Source organism: Sphaeramia orbicularis, chromosome 5 (assembly GCF_902148855.1).
Source record: "Sphaeramia orbicularis chromosome 5, fSphaOr1.1, whole genome shotgun sequence".
Lineage (NCBI taxonomy): Eukaryota > Metazoa > Chordata > Actinopteri > Kurtiformes > Apogonidae > Sphaeramia > Sphaeramia orbicularis.
The window spans coordinates 5,671,552-5,688,297 of NC_043961.1; the positions used below are offsets into that span (position 1 = coordinate 5,671,552).

The 16,746-nt window shown below is 36.9% G+C and overlaps 1 protein-coding gene across 1 annotated transcript in view; it reads right to left on the reverse strand.

Annotated features, from left to right (window-relative positions):
* The window catches only part of fbln2 (fibulin 2), a 124,242-nt gene that overhangs the window by 89,832 nt on the left and 17,664 nt on the right, over positions 1-16,746 (reverse strand). The window contains exons 5-6 of the mRNA XM_030135203.1: positions 13,131-13,268; positions 7,871-7,972 (exon numbers count right to left, since the gene is read on the reverse strand). Coding sequence (XP_029991063.1) covers positions 7,871-7,972; positions 13,131-13,268 — 240 coding nt within the window. The remainder of the gene's footprint in view (positions 1-7,870; positions 7,973-13,130; positions 13,269-16,746) is intronic.

The following is a 16,746-nucleotide window of genomic DNA, read 5'->3' on the forward strand; positions in this document are numbered from 1 at the left end:
GGGGGGTGGGGGTGGGGTCCACACTTATTATGCTGCTGTGTATTGAGTTCCAGGGATGGACCATATATCACATTTTAACAAAGGAAAATTGCTTCCAACTTTGAGCCCTGTTGCAAATTCATGGATCAATTTACAAACTATAGCAACAAATGGCGCATAAGGACGTCCACAGGAACGGAGCTTTGGTGTGGTAGCAATTACAGCGTCTCCAGGGAAGAGCTTTAATATCAATGTTCGATCTATGTGATGGATGTTTCCATTGGAGAATGCCTTGGCTGTGAGGGGGTTTCTCCTGTCATTCCAACATTATTTTACTGTTGAAAGTGTACATTTTAGTCAAGTTTTGCTGGTTTGAGCAAACAAAAGCTGAAAACATCTCAGTATTTTAATCTAGTCTGATCTTATTAACCCATAAAGACCCAGTGCTACTTTTATGTCAGTTCCCAAATGAAATTTTCTCTCTATTTAACCTTTCTTAAATGATTTATCACCATTTATTTATATTATCCCCTTTTTTTTTTGTCATTTTGTCAGTATAAATCATGTATTTTTTTTTACGTTTCATTCATTGATAATGTAGATGTTCATAAAAGATCAGATTAAAGTTGAGGATTATTATATTATATTATATTATATTATATTATTATTGTCGCTTTGGAAAAAAGCGTCTGCCAAATGCATAAACATAAACATCTATTAAAAAACAGAGAAACCTGCCGAAAAAGTGACTTTTTCAGTAAAATATATCATCAACTGAACATAAACCCAGTGTGTCCATCCACTGTCATTGATCCACTGCCCAAATGAATATAAATATAGTTTTGCAGCACCTGGAGGGTTCAAATTCAAACTTTATGAATTAGGGTCCAAATACACAAATAAATGAACCACAGACAAATAAAAGTGGGTTTAGAGAAATATGAGCCCTTTAAGTTCTAGAGAACGGTGGGTGGCTCCAGTGAACATTACTGTGTACCACTTTGTACCGGATCGAGTTGCAATAATAGCCAAGGTTAGAATAGTTTTGGATTTTTCATTCGAATTCAATTTATCTGATGTAAAGTAGCACTCAGTAATGTTCATTGGAGCCACACACCATTCTCTAGTACTTGAAGGTATGGGAGACTTTTGTGACCAAATTCCAGGTGACCCCATTTGAATTCCAGGCGACCCCACGTGGGCTCCCGACCCCAAGGTTGAAAAACACTGGCATAGAGGGAAGGGAGCTCCTGCCGTTTCCACGTCATGTCTAGCTCCTGCTAGGCAGCTACGCGAACCTCCCTTTCCCACAATGCACGTCGCGACAAAATTCCTCAGATGCCCGAGTTCCCTCCCGGCTCTGTTTGTAAACACATGGTTTGTTTCTGGTGGATGGAACTAAGAAACTGTTCACTGTAATGCAAGAGATTCAGGTGAGTAATGACAGACAGACTTACAGATTCATGATACTGAGGATATGACTGAGGTTTGACAGATTTGATGAAAAATTGGTCACAAAAGTCTCCCGCACCTTTAAAGTTTCCCTCAAATTAGATTTACTCCTTTTTCTGAAAGTTGAAGCAATCAAGTTTTTCCGTCCGTCCATTTTCCCACTGTTGCGACTGGAGCAAGAAATTCACCGGAAACTGACTCGCCGAGATCGGAAGTACCGTAAATTCCGGACTATAGACCGCACCTGAATATAAGCCGCAGACCCTAATTTTAGAAAGAAAATCAGTTTTGTACATGTATAAGCCGCGCCGGTTTATAAGCCGCGGGTGTCCACCAGTGGCGATTTCTCATAGACTGCAAGAGAAGCCCGGCTTCCCCTGTCATTACCAAAATTAAATGGTTAAATATGTTCGGTTGTGTTGACATTTCATTGACTACACATGTGTTAAAACACGTTCATCTCACAGACGAGTTCGTTCAGAATCAGCTTTATCACAAATCATCAGACTCCATGTTGTTCACTTCTCATACATTCCCGTTGCGCTGTTTCCTCATACGATCTATGGTCAGTGCATTTCCCCGTTGAAGCCTGGCTTCTATGGGAGTCTATGGGACCGAGTGGAACCTTTTTTTCATTGCGTCAAAACTGGACGGTAATTGGATAAAGGTTTTCTTTGAGTTCAAATGAAATTCTTCCCTGTATGTAAATGGGTGTGATATGTGTGAGCTTGCTGTCATATCTATAGGTTGATTCGTTGTTAATATGATGATTAAAAAACAAAAGACAAAAAACGAGGCAATAAAAGGATAGTAATAAAAGAACATTTTCTCTTTCTTTTTTTTTTGTCGGTGGACTTATCGGGGTTTCCTTTGGATTCGTGCCGATACGGGATTGACTTGCTTTTGCGCCGGCTGTGGATTTACGAACTTAAAATGACTTGAAAGACACTTGAAAGTGAACAAATTTTTGTTTTTCGTTAGAGTAGGACTTTTAATTTATTTTAAAATATAAAGTAAAGTAAGTAAGTAAAGTAAATTTTATTTATAGAGCACTTTTCACAGACAGAGTCACAAAGTGCTTTATCAATTCAAATCAGAATCAAATTAAGTTTACAGAGACCCAACAGAACCCTTCAGGGGCAAACACTTGTGATTGGTGACAGTGGCGAGGAAAAACTTCCCTTTAACAGCAGAAACCTGGAGCAGACCCAGACTCCTGAAGGATGGCTGTCTGCCTTGACCAGTTGGGGTTAAAGAGAGAGAGAGAGAGTAAAGGAGGAGAAAAGAGAGAGCGATAGAGATATAGAGAGACTGGGGGGGGGATGACACATGGAGTACGTTATGGTGAATACATAGAGTGTAATCAGTCTGTGGTGGTCCTGGGTCAGGTGGGAGACTAAAAAGCCTTTTTGAACAGGAGGGTTTTGAGGTGTTTCTTAAAGCTCTCTACAGAGTCCATGGACCGTAGGTGTAGAGGCAGGTCATTCCATAGACGTGGTGCCACAGCTTTAAAAGACCTGTCACCGCGTGTGCTAAAACAGGTCCGTGGAACCATCAGCAGGTGCTGTCCTGAAGACCTCAAGCTACGAGTCGAGCTGTAGGGCTGGATCAGGGAAGCAATGTATGCAGGGGCCTGGCCATGTAGGGCCCGGAAAGTTAGCACAAGAATTTTGAAATGAAGACGATATAGAACAGGGAGCCAGTGGAGAGATTTAAGGATGGGAGTGATGTGGGTTCTCCTGTTTGTGCGGGTCAGGAGCCTGGCAGCAGAGTTCTGGACAAACTGTAGACGGGCCAGCTCCTTCTTGTTTAAGCATGTAAACAGGCTGTTGCAGTAGTCTAAGCGAGAAGATACGAAAGTGTGAACGATCATCTCGAGCTCATTTGTGGACACCATAGATCTGAGTTTGGAGATGTTGCGTAGGTGGAAGAAACAGTTTTTGACTAGGTGTTTGGAGTAGAATTCTAAAGACATGTCCTGGTCAAAGATGACACCCAGATTCCTCAGTTTTGTCTTTACCGAGGAACTCAGGTCTCCAAGGTGATGTTTGATCCCTGGGATTGCACTATCCGGGGCAATGATGAGGGTCTCAGTTTTGCTGGAGTTCAGCTGGAGGCTGTTATCATTTAGCCACTGCTTCAGCTCTGACAAGCAGTTGATTAAGGAACTCAGTTTGTGGGGCTCAGAGGAGTTAAAGGAGCAGTATATCTGGATGTCATCCGCGAATAGATGATAGGAGACATCACTGTACTGTCGGATAATGTGGCCAAGTGGGAGGACATAGAGTAAGAATAGGACTGGTCCCAGGACAGAGCCTTGGGGCACACCACACAGTAGATCCGTTGAGTCAGATTGGAAGTTGTTTATTGACACAGTGAAGCTTCTGCCGGTCAGGTAAGAGGAGAACCAGTCTAGCACATGACCTGACATCCCTACCAGGTCCCTCATATAAAGATTAAAAACAAGTAGTTACGTCTGTTGTAATATCATTTTCATTTAACGTTACGCATGATGTGGGCATTAATTCTGAGATGCTTTAAATTTAAGATGGTCTCTGGAGAGCTTTATTGGGTGTTTTCATTCAGAGTTTTGTTTTGTATATTTGTGAAACAATATTAACATTTGAAGGTTTACTATTTTTCCTTAAAAGTTCCCCTTTTGTGTGTGTTAATATTAACTTTATAAAGGTTAAGTTGTTAATGTTATCCATTCCTGCAAACCTGGTAACAATAGACAGATTCTTCCCTGGGGTGTGGCAGCAATAAGGTCAAATCGTCGTATAAGCCACGTCGGAGTATAACCCGCAGTGTTTAAAGCGTGGGAAAAAAGTAGCGGCTTATAGTCCGGAATTTACAGTACGTCACGGAGCTGGTGCACAGGGGCTATTCTACTAATTTAAAAAACAGTCTTGTTTTTTCAGGGCGCTAACCTCTTAGTCTCAGTCCTCACAACACCTACGATAATTCGACTACCTCAGCTGTAGCACAAATGACCATCAGGAGGCGGATTCAGTCACGCGTTGGCTAAAATACTGTTCATTAGTCGGGTTTAGCTTGGGATAAGAGGATAAAAACAGTGGTATTTCATTAGCAAACATCTCCAGACTGTCTCAGATGAATGACTGTCAACATTAATCCTGAAACGTATTATTTGAGAAAACAACCGAACCCGAAAGCTGACTCAAAGTTAACATTCCATCCACAGCTATAGAGATAACAGGCTAACGTGATACCGTCTGATGCCGTTACATTAGCTCACCCTTTTCAACATTTTGACCTATGCTTCATACACTTCAGTCAGTTTCATAAGACTATACTTTAGCTTCTCCTGAGGCCGTGACTATATCTGATAACTTTATATGTTACGAAAGACCTCGAATCCACAGCAGGGCAACAGTTCAAGCAGCTTAATCATCTCATAGCCAGGGAGATTTTGGCGTGGCGGAGGAAAATAATTTACAAAACCACAGCCAGTGTGTGAATCCTCAGATGGATGCAGGTCAGTGAATTAAACCTCAGCGGTGTTTAACCCATAAAGACCCAGAGCTACTTTTATGGCAGCTCTCTAATGAGTTTTTCTCCAGATTTAACCATTCTCAAGTGATTTATCACCATTTATTGTAATATTATCTTCTTTACTTTGCTTTTTTTTCAGTGAAAATCTGCTATTTTCCTGTATTTATCTTATGATTATGTAGATGTTCATAAAAGCTCAGAGTAAAGTTGAGGATTATTATACCAGAAACAGAGAAAACTGAATAAAAAGTGACTTTTTCTGCAAGAATATCATTAACTGAACATAAAAACAAGTGTTTACATCTACTGTCATTGATCCAACTCTATGGGTTTTACTGGTGAATCAGTGTTTTAGATCAGGGGTTGTTGAGCCGCATTATGTAATAAATTCCCATTATGTAATAAAAGTTCAAAATGTAATAAGAATGTCACGTCATCTTGTAATAAAGCCGCATTATGTAATAAACTGACGCATTTTGTAATAAACTACAACGCATTATGTAGTAAATTTTTTCACATTATGTAGTAAGTTATTACAATTTGAGAAGTTTATTACAAAATGCACTTGACACACTTTTATTTTAAAAAATGTAATAACATGCTTCATTATGTAATAGTTCAAATTAATATAATTTCAGAGCAATTTAGAAGAAATTAGTCACAGGAGCTACAGGTAATGTCATCAGAACTTTAACCACACAGTTTAAAGATTAATTTAACACATTACATTTTCCTGAAAATAAAAACGGTCAAGTGCATTTTGTAATAAATTTCTCAAATTGTAATAACTTACTACATAATGCGAAAAAATTTGCTACATAATGCATTGAGCTAGTTTATTACAAAATGTGTCGGTTTATTACATATTGCGGCTTTATCACAAAATGACGTGACATTCTTATTACATTTTGAACTTTTATTACATAATGGGAATTTATTACGTAATGCGGCTCAACAGGGCTCTCAAACTCATTTTCTTTCAGGTTCCACATTCAACCCGATTTGATCTGCAGTGGGCCGAACCAGTAAAATAATAGCATAATAACATATAAATAACGACAACTCCAAATGTTTGTCTTTGCTTTAGTGCAAAATAACCCACGAAATTATGAAAATACTTACTTTTATAAACTATCCAAACAAAAAAGATGTGAATAACCTGAAAAACTAAAATTTATTAAGAAAAATAAGTGCAATTATAACAATATTCTGCCTCAACTTATCATTTCTACATGTGCATTATGGATCAGATCTACAAAGACACTAAACACTGAGGAACAGGCAGAAAAGAGTTAAAACTGTGCTGAATTTCCTTTAGACATTTCAGGTTGTTCATATTTGTTCAGGTTATTTACATTTTATTGTTACAGGATAGTTTGGAAATGTAAACATTTTCAGAATTTAATGTTATTTTGTGCAATAAATGAAGTTGTCATTATTTATAGGCATAGTGTAATATTATTTTCATATCAAACCGAGAAGAAAATCTGCAGTCATTCTTTTTTGTCGGTTCTTCTGCTGTTATTATTTGACTGTAGATCATACTGGTCTGTATGTGGAACCTGAACTAAAATGAGTTCCACAGCCTGGACTGTGGAATTTTTGCACTTTGCAAATTCATCCCAGGGGTCGGATTGGAACCTCTGGCCCCCGGGCCACATGTTTGAGACCCCTGATTTTGAACATTCTCTCAAATGAATTAATTATGAAAATGCATTTTTACTGCTTTTATATGTTTTAGTTGTTATTAACGTCTGTTTAATTAATGATAACATCAGCCTGCCCAGAGACTACAGGTGGAAATTAGCATTAGTGCTACAACCTGGCACACTGTATCTGTCCTTTTTAAGGTTAATGTATATTGTGCATTGTCCCTGTCTAAACAAATAAATAAAATGAAAATTCAAATGAATGACGGTACGTGTACCCCCAGGGGTACTTGTAAGAAGTCCCCCACATTTTCTTTTGTTTTTTAGGTGTAAAAAAAGTAAAATTACATGAAAATGCTACATTACCAAATTATACTTTTACAAAAAACATGAATAATCTTAACAAATGGAAATGTCTGAAGAAAAGTAAATGCAATTTTACCAATATTCTGTCTGTTACTAAATGTTTTGTGCGATTGTAACGCACATGTGTAAATGATAAACTGATAAACTGAGGCAGAATATTGTTAAAATTGCACTTGTTTTTCTTAAGACAGTTCAAGTTGTTCATGTTATTCAGATTTTTAAGGAAACTGTAGATGTAAACCTGACCATAATATAATATTACTTTTTTCACTCTTATTATTTTACTGGTCCGGCCCACTGGAGATCAAATTAGGCTGAATGTGGAACTGAACTAAAATGAGTTTGACACCCCTGCAATATTTAAAAAGTAGTGTAATATGTGTTGGCTTAGTCAAGAAAAAGAGTCTTAAATCCTCCTTTACTGAGCCCACTCGACAGGAAATGGTGTGTTTGTGGTTTCGAATGAGGGGAATTGGTACAGGCAGTGTTGTTCCATGTTTCTCCACAGACTGAGATTTCAAACACCAAGCAGCTCGATTATTGAAACCCTACAACAAACCGCAGTAATTGGCCATGGTTGGCTCATGCTCCAGGCAACGGTCCCTACCACCAGGAAGTAGGAGCCCATTCAGTCGGCGCATTGTTAAGTATCACAAGACCTACATTCTCCTTCTTCATGAGTGACTGCGTCCAATTAAAAAAGCCTCTCCATCTATGGACAAAATGCTCCGTTGCTCTTCAGTTTTGTCGTGGCGTTGGCTGTGTTTGTTTGTTTGTTTGTTTGTTGTTGGCGTTGTGCCGTTTGCTACCTCATGCGGCTTAAGCGACAGATACATAAAGTACGAGCTTTGGGAGCCGCTCCAATTACTGCCAGCGGTAACACAACAGGAAGGAGTGGCAGCCCTTACCTTCACATGTGCGCCCATTTGTCTTCAGTGAGAATCCTGGGAAGCAGGAGCAGCGAGCCTGGCCTCCGACCGCACTGCACTGTTGACTGCAACCACCGTTTCCTGCAAGACACAAACAGGGGTGTCAAAGTCATTTTAGTTCAGGGGCCACATCCCCCCGATTTGATCTGAAGTGGGTCGGACCAGTAAAATAACAATACAAGGTGACACAAAAAAACGGGAACTTTTTAACAATCCAATAAAACCAAGAGTGATGGAAGAAAAATATTTTATTCATAGCAACTGAAACCTTAAAACATGCCATTTAAGAAACAATGATGGAATTTTCATTTTTTTAAAATTACTTCCTGTAGATGGCGTCCTCCTGTACGAATGCATTCTTGAAATCTGCTGTTGAGATTCCTCATTGACCGTTGCAACATCTCAGCTGGGATACTGTGAATTTCATCCTGAATTCTCTGTTTTAACTCATCCACAGTTCTTGGTCCAGTCGTGTACGCTTTACTCCTGAGATAGCCCCGCAAGAAAAAAATCACAAACGGACAAATCTGGCGATCTAGGGGGCCAGGGAACGTTACCGAATCTTGAGATCACATGGTTACCGAACAATTCTCGCACAGCCACCAATGGTTACTATGGTAAAAAAAAAAACGGGCATTTTTGAAGTGCGTATTGGCAGACATGAGCAAGTGGCAGCACTGCGAGACAGTGACCTTGAACAAGTAAACACCCCCCCATTTTAGTAACCATTGGCGGCTGTGCGAGAATTGTTCGGTAACCGTGTGATCTCAAGATTCGGTAACGTTCCCTGGCCCCCCTAGATCGCCAGATTTGTCCGTTTGTGATTTTTTCTTGTGGGGCTATCTCAACAGTAAAGTGTACACGACTCGACCAAGAACTCTGGATGAGTTAAAACAGAGAATTCAGGATGAAATTCACAGTATCCCAGCTGAGATGTTGCAGCGGTCAATGAGGAACCTCAACAGCAGATTTCAAGAATGCATTCGTACAGGAGGACGCCATCTACAGGAAGGAATTTTAAAAAAAGGAAAATTCCATCATTGTTTCTTAAATGGCATGGTTTAAGGTTTCAGTTACTATGAATAAAATATTTTTCTTCCATCACTCTTGGTTCTATTGGATTGTTAAAAAGTTCCCGTTTTTTTGTGTCACCCTGTATATAAACAGTGGTGGAATGTAATACAGTATTTGTACATCTTTAACCCTTTCATGCATAGGTCACTCTAGTGGACAGTTCTTCTCCAGCTGTTCTCTTGTATATTCATGGGTTTTGATGTTTAGTTCCATATCAGCCAACACAGTGGACACTTACGCACCATCCCATACACTGACATTCAGACCATCACTGAAACTTTGCTGTTCTTGATAAACCTGATCTGCAGTAACATGTTTAAGCGTAAATCCATTTTTATTTGTTAGACAAGAAGGTTTTTTTTTTGCATATTATCTCCATGAAGTGAGTAATTACTAGGGTTTTTTGTGCTTCAGTCAAGATTTGTTACTTAATTCAATTTTTTTTTTTTTTTTTTGCTTAATTCAAGCAAAAAAAACCTGCCAGTGGAACAAGTGAAAATTATCTTGGTCAGATTTCTTGAAATCAGATTTTCCAGATCTATCGTCTATAAATCAGTTCTTATATCTCACTGAAAAGTTCCTCTTTGGGTGATTCCGTCTTATTTCAAGTGTGATGAGATATTTGGACTAGAAATGAGAAAAATATACTTGGTAAGATTTAGATGTTTTCCAGTGAAGAAGAAGAAGGAGGAAAAAAAAGGAGAAGAAAAAAAGAAGTAAAAAAAAAGAGGAAGAAGGAGAAAAAGAAGAAGAAGAAGAAGGGGAAGAATTAGCCTTAAAATCTTATTACTGGAGGATTAATTTCCAAAAGATCACCAAAACAATTATTAAAGGATCTAAACAAACTAAACCAGAACAAAAAATGCATTGACTTAATACTTCTCGATAAAAGACGTTAAATTCCTGGTCAGCTGATGATATGGTCTCCTGACTCCCTCTCCCCACCCACGGTTCCTTCACTCTGTTCCACTGATGGTCTGCGGCTGCAGGAGGATCCTCTCATGAGCCGTCACATTCAACACCACCCAATCAATTCTCCCTATTTAACAGCTCGATAGTCCTGTCACAAAGAGCCATGGTCCGGGAACTGTTTCCCCACAATCTCCCACCAACACACACTCTGCTCCAGCCTCTGCAGCGGTGGAGTGTCGGAAGGCCGCTCGATACATCGATCGGGATATTCTTATAACTAACAATCAGAGACACTTTAAAGGAGCCAGGTTTTTATTGGACGGCCGACGCTTGAAGCAGAGACTTTAGGGATTCGCACCGCTGATCTCCCCCCTGGACTTGATCAAGATTCAGCTCATGAACCCGCAGAAGCGAAAACAGAACAGATCAAGTATGACTGAACAGTTTATCGGCAAAGGGGAAAGTTTTCACTTTGAGTCATGAGGGAGTTCTTCACCTCGGGGTGGTCAGGCATCGCTCGGACACATCATGACAACCCCGTCAAAAAAAATATACAGCTGATGCGTCCGGCCTACTGGACTCTATACCGTAGAATTAGACATTGGAGACACTAAGGGCCTGATTTACTAACGTCGCGTTTCTACTACGTGGTATTGGCTCGACTGGACTCGGCCTTTTTGCATTTCCATTACAAAAAAGGACCTGGAATCTGGTACCCGGTACTACAGGGGTTGGACAAAATAATGGAAACACCTTCACCTCAAGATGATAATGCCCCAATCCATACAGCTTGAATTGTTAAAGAATGGCATGAGGAACATTCTAATGAAGTTGAGCATCTCGTATGGCCGGCACAGTCCCCAGACCTCAACATTATTGAGCATTTATGGTCAGTTTTAGAGATTCAAGTAAGACGTCGATTTCCACCGCCATCGTCTCTAAAAGAGTTGGAGGGTATTCTAACTGAAGAATGGCTTAAAATTCCTTTGGAAACAATTCACAAGTTGTATGAATCAATACCTCGGAGAATTGAGGCTGTAATTGCCGCAAAAGGCGGACCTACACCATATAAAATTATATTTTGTGGATTTTTTAAGGTGTTTCCATTATTTTGTCCAACCCCTGTACTTTTCTGGTATCACCTCCACCAAGGTGAAATTTTAGGGTGATTACTTTATGATCATGACTAATATTCTGGGGAAAAATGTCAATACTTGCCCTTTTATAGCGATATTTGGGCTCACTGTTGACTCCAGTTTGAACCAAATAGAGTCTGATATCATAGCTTTTACATCCATCCTTGCAAGATGACGCATCTTATTTTTGTGGAAGTCTCCTAAACCCTTGTCTATTTCACTTTGGCTAAAGGATGTTATGTTTTTTCTTAAATTAGAAAAGATTAGACTCTCACTACGAGGTCCCTTAACTAAATTTTTTAATAAAAGGCAGTCTTTTTTAGATTACAGTGTGGGGAAGCAAAATTTACAATATTTTGAGGCAGGGATTGAAAGACAGTGTATGACCAATTAGTTTATTGAAAGTCATGAGAATTTATTTGCCAAAAGAAAATGTACATAATAGAAAATGTTTTTCTTCTATGTGTCCTCCTTCTTTCTCAATAACTGCCTTCACACGCTTCCTGAAACTTGCGCAAGTGTTCCTCAAATATTCGGGTGACAACTTCTCCCATTCTTCTTTAATAGTATCTTCCAGACTTTCTGGTAATAGTTTTGCTCATAGTCATTCTCTTCTTTCCATTATAAACAGTCTTTATGGACACTCCAACTATTTCTGAAATCTCCTTTGGTGTGACGAGTGCATTCAGCAAATCACACACTCTTTGACGTTTGCTTTCCTGATTACTCATATGGGCACAAGTTTCTGAAAAGGTATGGATAATAGTGTTAGGTATGATTATGACATCAGTATATGTTTGGTTTCAAAACAATTGATGTAGTGCCTGCTGAGAAAAAACAACTAAATGTTCATTGTGAATTTTGCTTCCCCACCCTGTATTCTGAGGAAAAATGTCAATACTTGCCCTTTTATAGCGATATTTGGGCTCACTGTTGACTCCAGTTTGAATCAAATAGAGTCTGATATCATAGCTTTTACATCCATCCTTGCAAGATGACGCATCTTATTTTTGTGGAAGTCTCCTAAACCCTTGTCTATTTCACTTTGGCTAAAGGATGTTATGTTTTTTCTTAAATTAGAAAAGATTAGACTCTCACTACGAGGTCCCTTAACTAAATTTTTTAATAAATGGCAATCTTTTTCAGATTACTTTCGATCTTTACGAACACTGCCTTCAGATTGACCTATTGCACCTCCACCCTACTCTATTTTGGTATTGTTACCTCCGCCAAGGAGGTTATGTTTTTGCCAGGGTTTGTTTGTTTGTTTGTTTGTTTGTCTGTCCGTTAGTGTGCAACATAACTCAAAAAGTTATGGACAGATTTGGATGAAATTTTCAGGGTTTGTTGGAAATGGGATAAGGAAGAAATGATTAAATTTTGGTGGTGATCGGGGGTGGGGGGGCCCACGGGGGGGGGGCACTGATCGTTAGTGTGCAACATAACTCAAAAAGTTATGGACAGATTTGGATGAAATTTTCAGGGTTTGTTGGAAGTGGGATAAGGAAGAAATGATTACATTTTGGTGGTGATGGGGGGGGGGGCATGGGGGGGGCCACTGATCAGCCTTGGTGGAGGTCTGCGCTCTCCGAGTGCTTCTAGTTTAGGTGTTGTTTTTCGTCGTAATTCATTCCGTCTACCAATTATTGTCACATTTGATACATGTATGTAATGTCTAATATTTTACAGTAGGCACAAGTATCTACAAGGTATGTCTTTTTTTTATTATCATTATTATTTTTGTTTATTTATTTAAAAAAAAAAAAATTCTTCTATTTCCATTAACTCTGTTAATATTTTTGTACATCACAGATTTGTTATTGCTTGTACTTATTTGGTTTTCTGCTGCTCAGAGACTATGTTATAATAATGTTCTTCTTCCTTCTGTTGCCCCTTCTCAGAGGGCCTTCAGGTTGGTTTGGGCATAGGAGGGGAAATGATATAAAAGGCAATGTATAATGAATGCACTGTAATTCCGTTCCTTTGTATGTACTGTTACATTGTTCAAAAAAGACAAATAAAAAACAAAACAAAACAAAAACTAGAAATTGAAGAGAACAAGGGGTGGTCTAATAATTTTTTCCGCCACTGTAGAACATTGTTAGCATTAGCATTACCTGCACATGGATTCCGGCGGACAGGGCTTCTGCTGGTCGTACTGGTCGTACTGGTTGTGGTGGTGGTAGTGGAGGCTGTGGGCGGGGCTACGGGGCTGTCCTCCTCCTCTTTGACTCTGTTGTCTTCATCAGGACTCACTGCAGAAACAAAGCAGGAAGAACATGTCAGCGCTCACATACCATACAGGGATGAAGCGATACGAACAGTTCATATCACTGTTATCATTATTATGGCGGTACTGTTGAAATGTGGTCAAAATGTTCACGGAGTATTTAAACACAGTCTGAAATAATTAAAAAAAAACAAAAACAGCAACAAAAAAAACCCCAAATAAAATAATAGGCACAATGTACTTTCTGTGGCAGAAACATTCAAATATTAACATGTAAACATCAAACACACAAATGTGCATTAAAGATATGTATTTATGTGTATTTTTGCACATCTTTTGTCTACTTTAGTATGTTTTTTGTGTATTTTTGCATATTTTTTTGCATACTTATTATACTTTTAATGTATTTTTGCACATTTTTGTATACTTTAGCGTATTTTTGCTTATTTTTAGTACACTTTAGTATGTTTTTAGTGGGTTTTTTTTCATATTTTTTGAATACTTCAGTGTATTTTTGCATATTTTTAGTATACTTTAGTATGTTTTTAGTGTATTTTTGCATATTTTTTGTATACTTTAGTATATTTTTAGTGTATTTTTGCATATTTTTTGTATACTTTAGTTTGTTTTTAGTGTATTTTTGCATATTTTTTGTACACTTTAGTGTATTTTTAGTGTATTTTTGCATATTTTTAGTATACTTTAGTATATTTTTAGTGTATTTTTCCATATTTTTTGTATACTTTAGTATGTTTTTAGTGTATTTTTGCATATTTTTTGCGTACTTTTTTGTATTTTTAGTGTATTTTTGCATATTTTTAATATACTTTAGTATATTTTTAGTGTATTTTTGTATACTTTAGTGTATTTTTAGTATATTTTTGCATATTTTTAGTATACTTAATATGTTTTTAGTGTATTTTTGCATATTTTTGTATACTTTAGTCTATTTTTAGTGTATTTTTGCATATTTTTTGTATACTTTAGTATATTTTTAGTGTATTTTTGCATATCTTTAGTATACTTTAGTATGTTTTTAGTGTATTTTTGCATATTTTTTGTACACTTTAGTGTATTTTTGCACAATTTTAGTATACTTTAGTATATTTTTAGTGTATTTTTGCATATTTTTGTATACTTTAGTGTATTTTTGCATATTTTTAGTATACTTTAGTACGTTTTTAGTGTATTTTTGCATATTTTTTGTGTACTTTAGTATATTTTTTGTTGTATTTTTGCATATTTTTTGTATACTTTAGTGTATTTTTGCATATTTTTAGTATACTTTAGTATGTTTTTAGAGTATTTTTGCATATTTTTTGTATACTTTAGTATATTTTTAGTGTATTTTGCATAGTTTTTGTATACTTTAGTATATTTTTAGTGTAATGGTGTGAGAAGTGTTTCTATTTGTCATTATTTCTAGTTTATTCTGTTCTTATTTGACTGATTCTGATCCACTTTAGCTCATAGTGGTCTAAATGTGGAACCTAAATGAACATGAGTCTAAAACAGTGAATGCCAAACACACAAATGTGCATTAAAGATGAAACCTTATCGCCGTTGTTCGACCATTTTCCATATCAAGTTTGTGTTGAAAGTGCAGTAATCAAACACGGTTATAATGATAATTAGAATTTAAACGATAATACTAACTGTTAGGAATTTTACCACATATTTATCATTATACCGGTAATCGTTACATCCCTAATACCATAACAGAGCGAGAAGTGCGGGGTTAAACTCCAGGAGGGAAATCCATTCACCCTGCTTTAAACCAGTTCAACATGCAGCAGAAATAAATGACATCAGGTTGACTCACTCGTTCCTGATATTTAAAACCAATTCTAAAAAGAGTCATATTCCACATAATATCTATTTCCTAATGACAACTGAAGGCCGGTGCAGATTCGACCCATGCTGAATGTTTTTGTCATTAGACTGAAGCTTTAAGAGCAGAACGAGGTCTGTGAATAAATTATCTTTCATTTGAGGTTGCTGGGAATGTTGATGAGGCCATTTAACTGGGCCTTGTTCAAGTGCCATACCAGTACGGATGTTAATGAAATCTATTGCAGTTAAACCGCTGCATAATCATGGCGAAATGACTATAAATGAGCATAAGATACAAATCAAGTTTCTTGTTGTATAAGCCTTTAATGGAAGTGAAATATTTAAAATGTTACAGCGTAGGGATTTTCTCATCTTCCGTCATTTAGATTAAATGAGGCATTTATAACAGGAGGGCAAATAAGAGACAACATGAACACCATTTCAGTAAATAACACAGATGTACGTCGATGCAAATGGAGGTTCTTTTGACATCAGGTCCATATGGTCCAACTGGGACTTTATGGCCTTTTTCAGTCACACTGCTCATATTGCATTTTAATACATTCTGCAGCCCATGTCCTGCTGCTTCATTCTCTGCTGCTACACTTTTTTTTTTGTTTTGTTTTATCGCTGTGCATATATATTTTTATTTATTATCAAATCTATTTACTGTTTTATTTCTGCTCACGGCTGAAGAGCTACTGATCAGATTTGTACAATGACAATAAAGATCTAATTTAAAAACGAACATGGAAATGGTTTGGTCTTAGTCTTTTTTAATCTGTTTTTTTGTCTATTGTATGTTTATTTTTTTGTTTTTTGTCTGTCTAGTCTCTTTGTTTTCTGTCTATTGTCTTCTAATATACGTGTGTCAGTGGCGGTTTCTCACAGACTGCAAGGGAAGCCCGGCTTCCCCTAAAATTACAAAAATTAAATGGTTAAATATGTTCAGTTGTGTTGACATTTCATTGATTCCAAATGTTTTAGAACACATTCATCTCACAGATTTTTTTTTTTTTTTTTTTTGCTTATTTTTTTCACGTTATTTGTAAAGTTTTTGTTCGTTTTATTATTTAATACATAAACCCAGTGTGTCCATCCACTGTCATTGATTGATTGGGTTAATTATTATTTTTTCTTCAATTTTTTTCAGTTTGTGGCTTATTTTTGTCCATGTTACTTATTATTTTGTTGATTTATTATTCATTTTTGTTAATTTCCTTGATCACTTTGGCTGTTTTTGTACATTTTGTTGCTTATTTTATTTTATTTTTTTACTCCATTTGGATTTTTTTTAACTTATTTTTTTCGTGTTCTTTAGGATTTGTAAAGTTTTTGTTCATTATATTATTTAATGTATAAACCCAGTGTGTCCACCCACTGTCACTGATCCAACTCCATGGGTTAATGATCCTTTTTTCTTCAATTTGTTCAGTTTGTGGCTTATTTTGTCCATGTTACTTATTATTTTGTTGATTTATTATTCATTTTTGTTAATTTCCTTGATCACTTTGGCTGTTTTTGTTCATTTTGTTGCTTATTTTATTTTATTATTATTATTTTTTTTACTCCATTTGGATTTTTTTTTTTTTTTTTTTTTTTTTTTTTTAACTTTTTTTTGTGTTCTTTAGGATTTGTAAAGTTTTTGTTCATTATATTATTTAATGTAT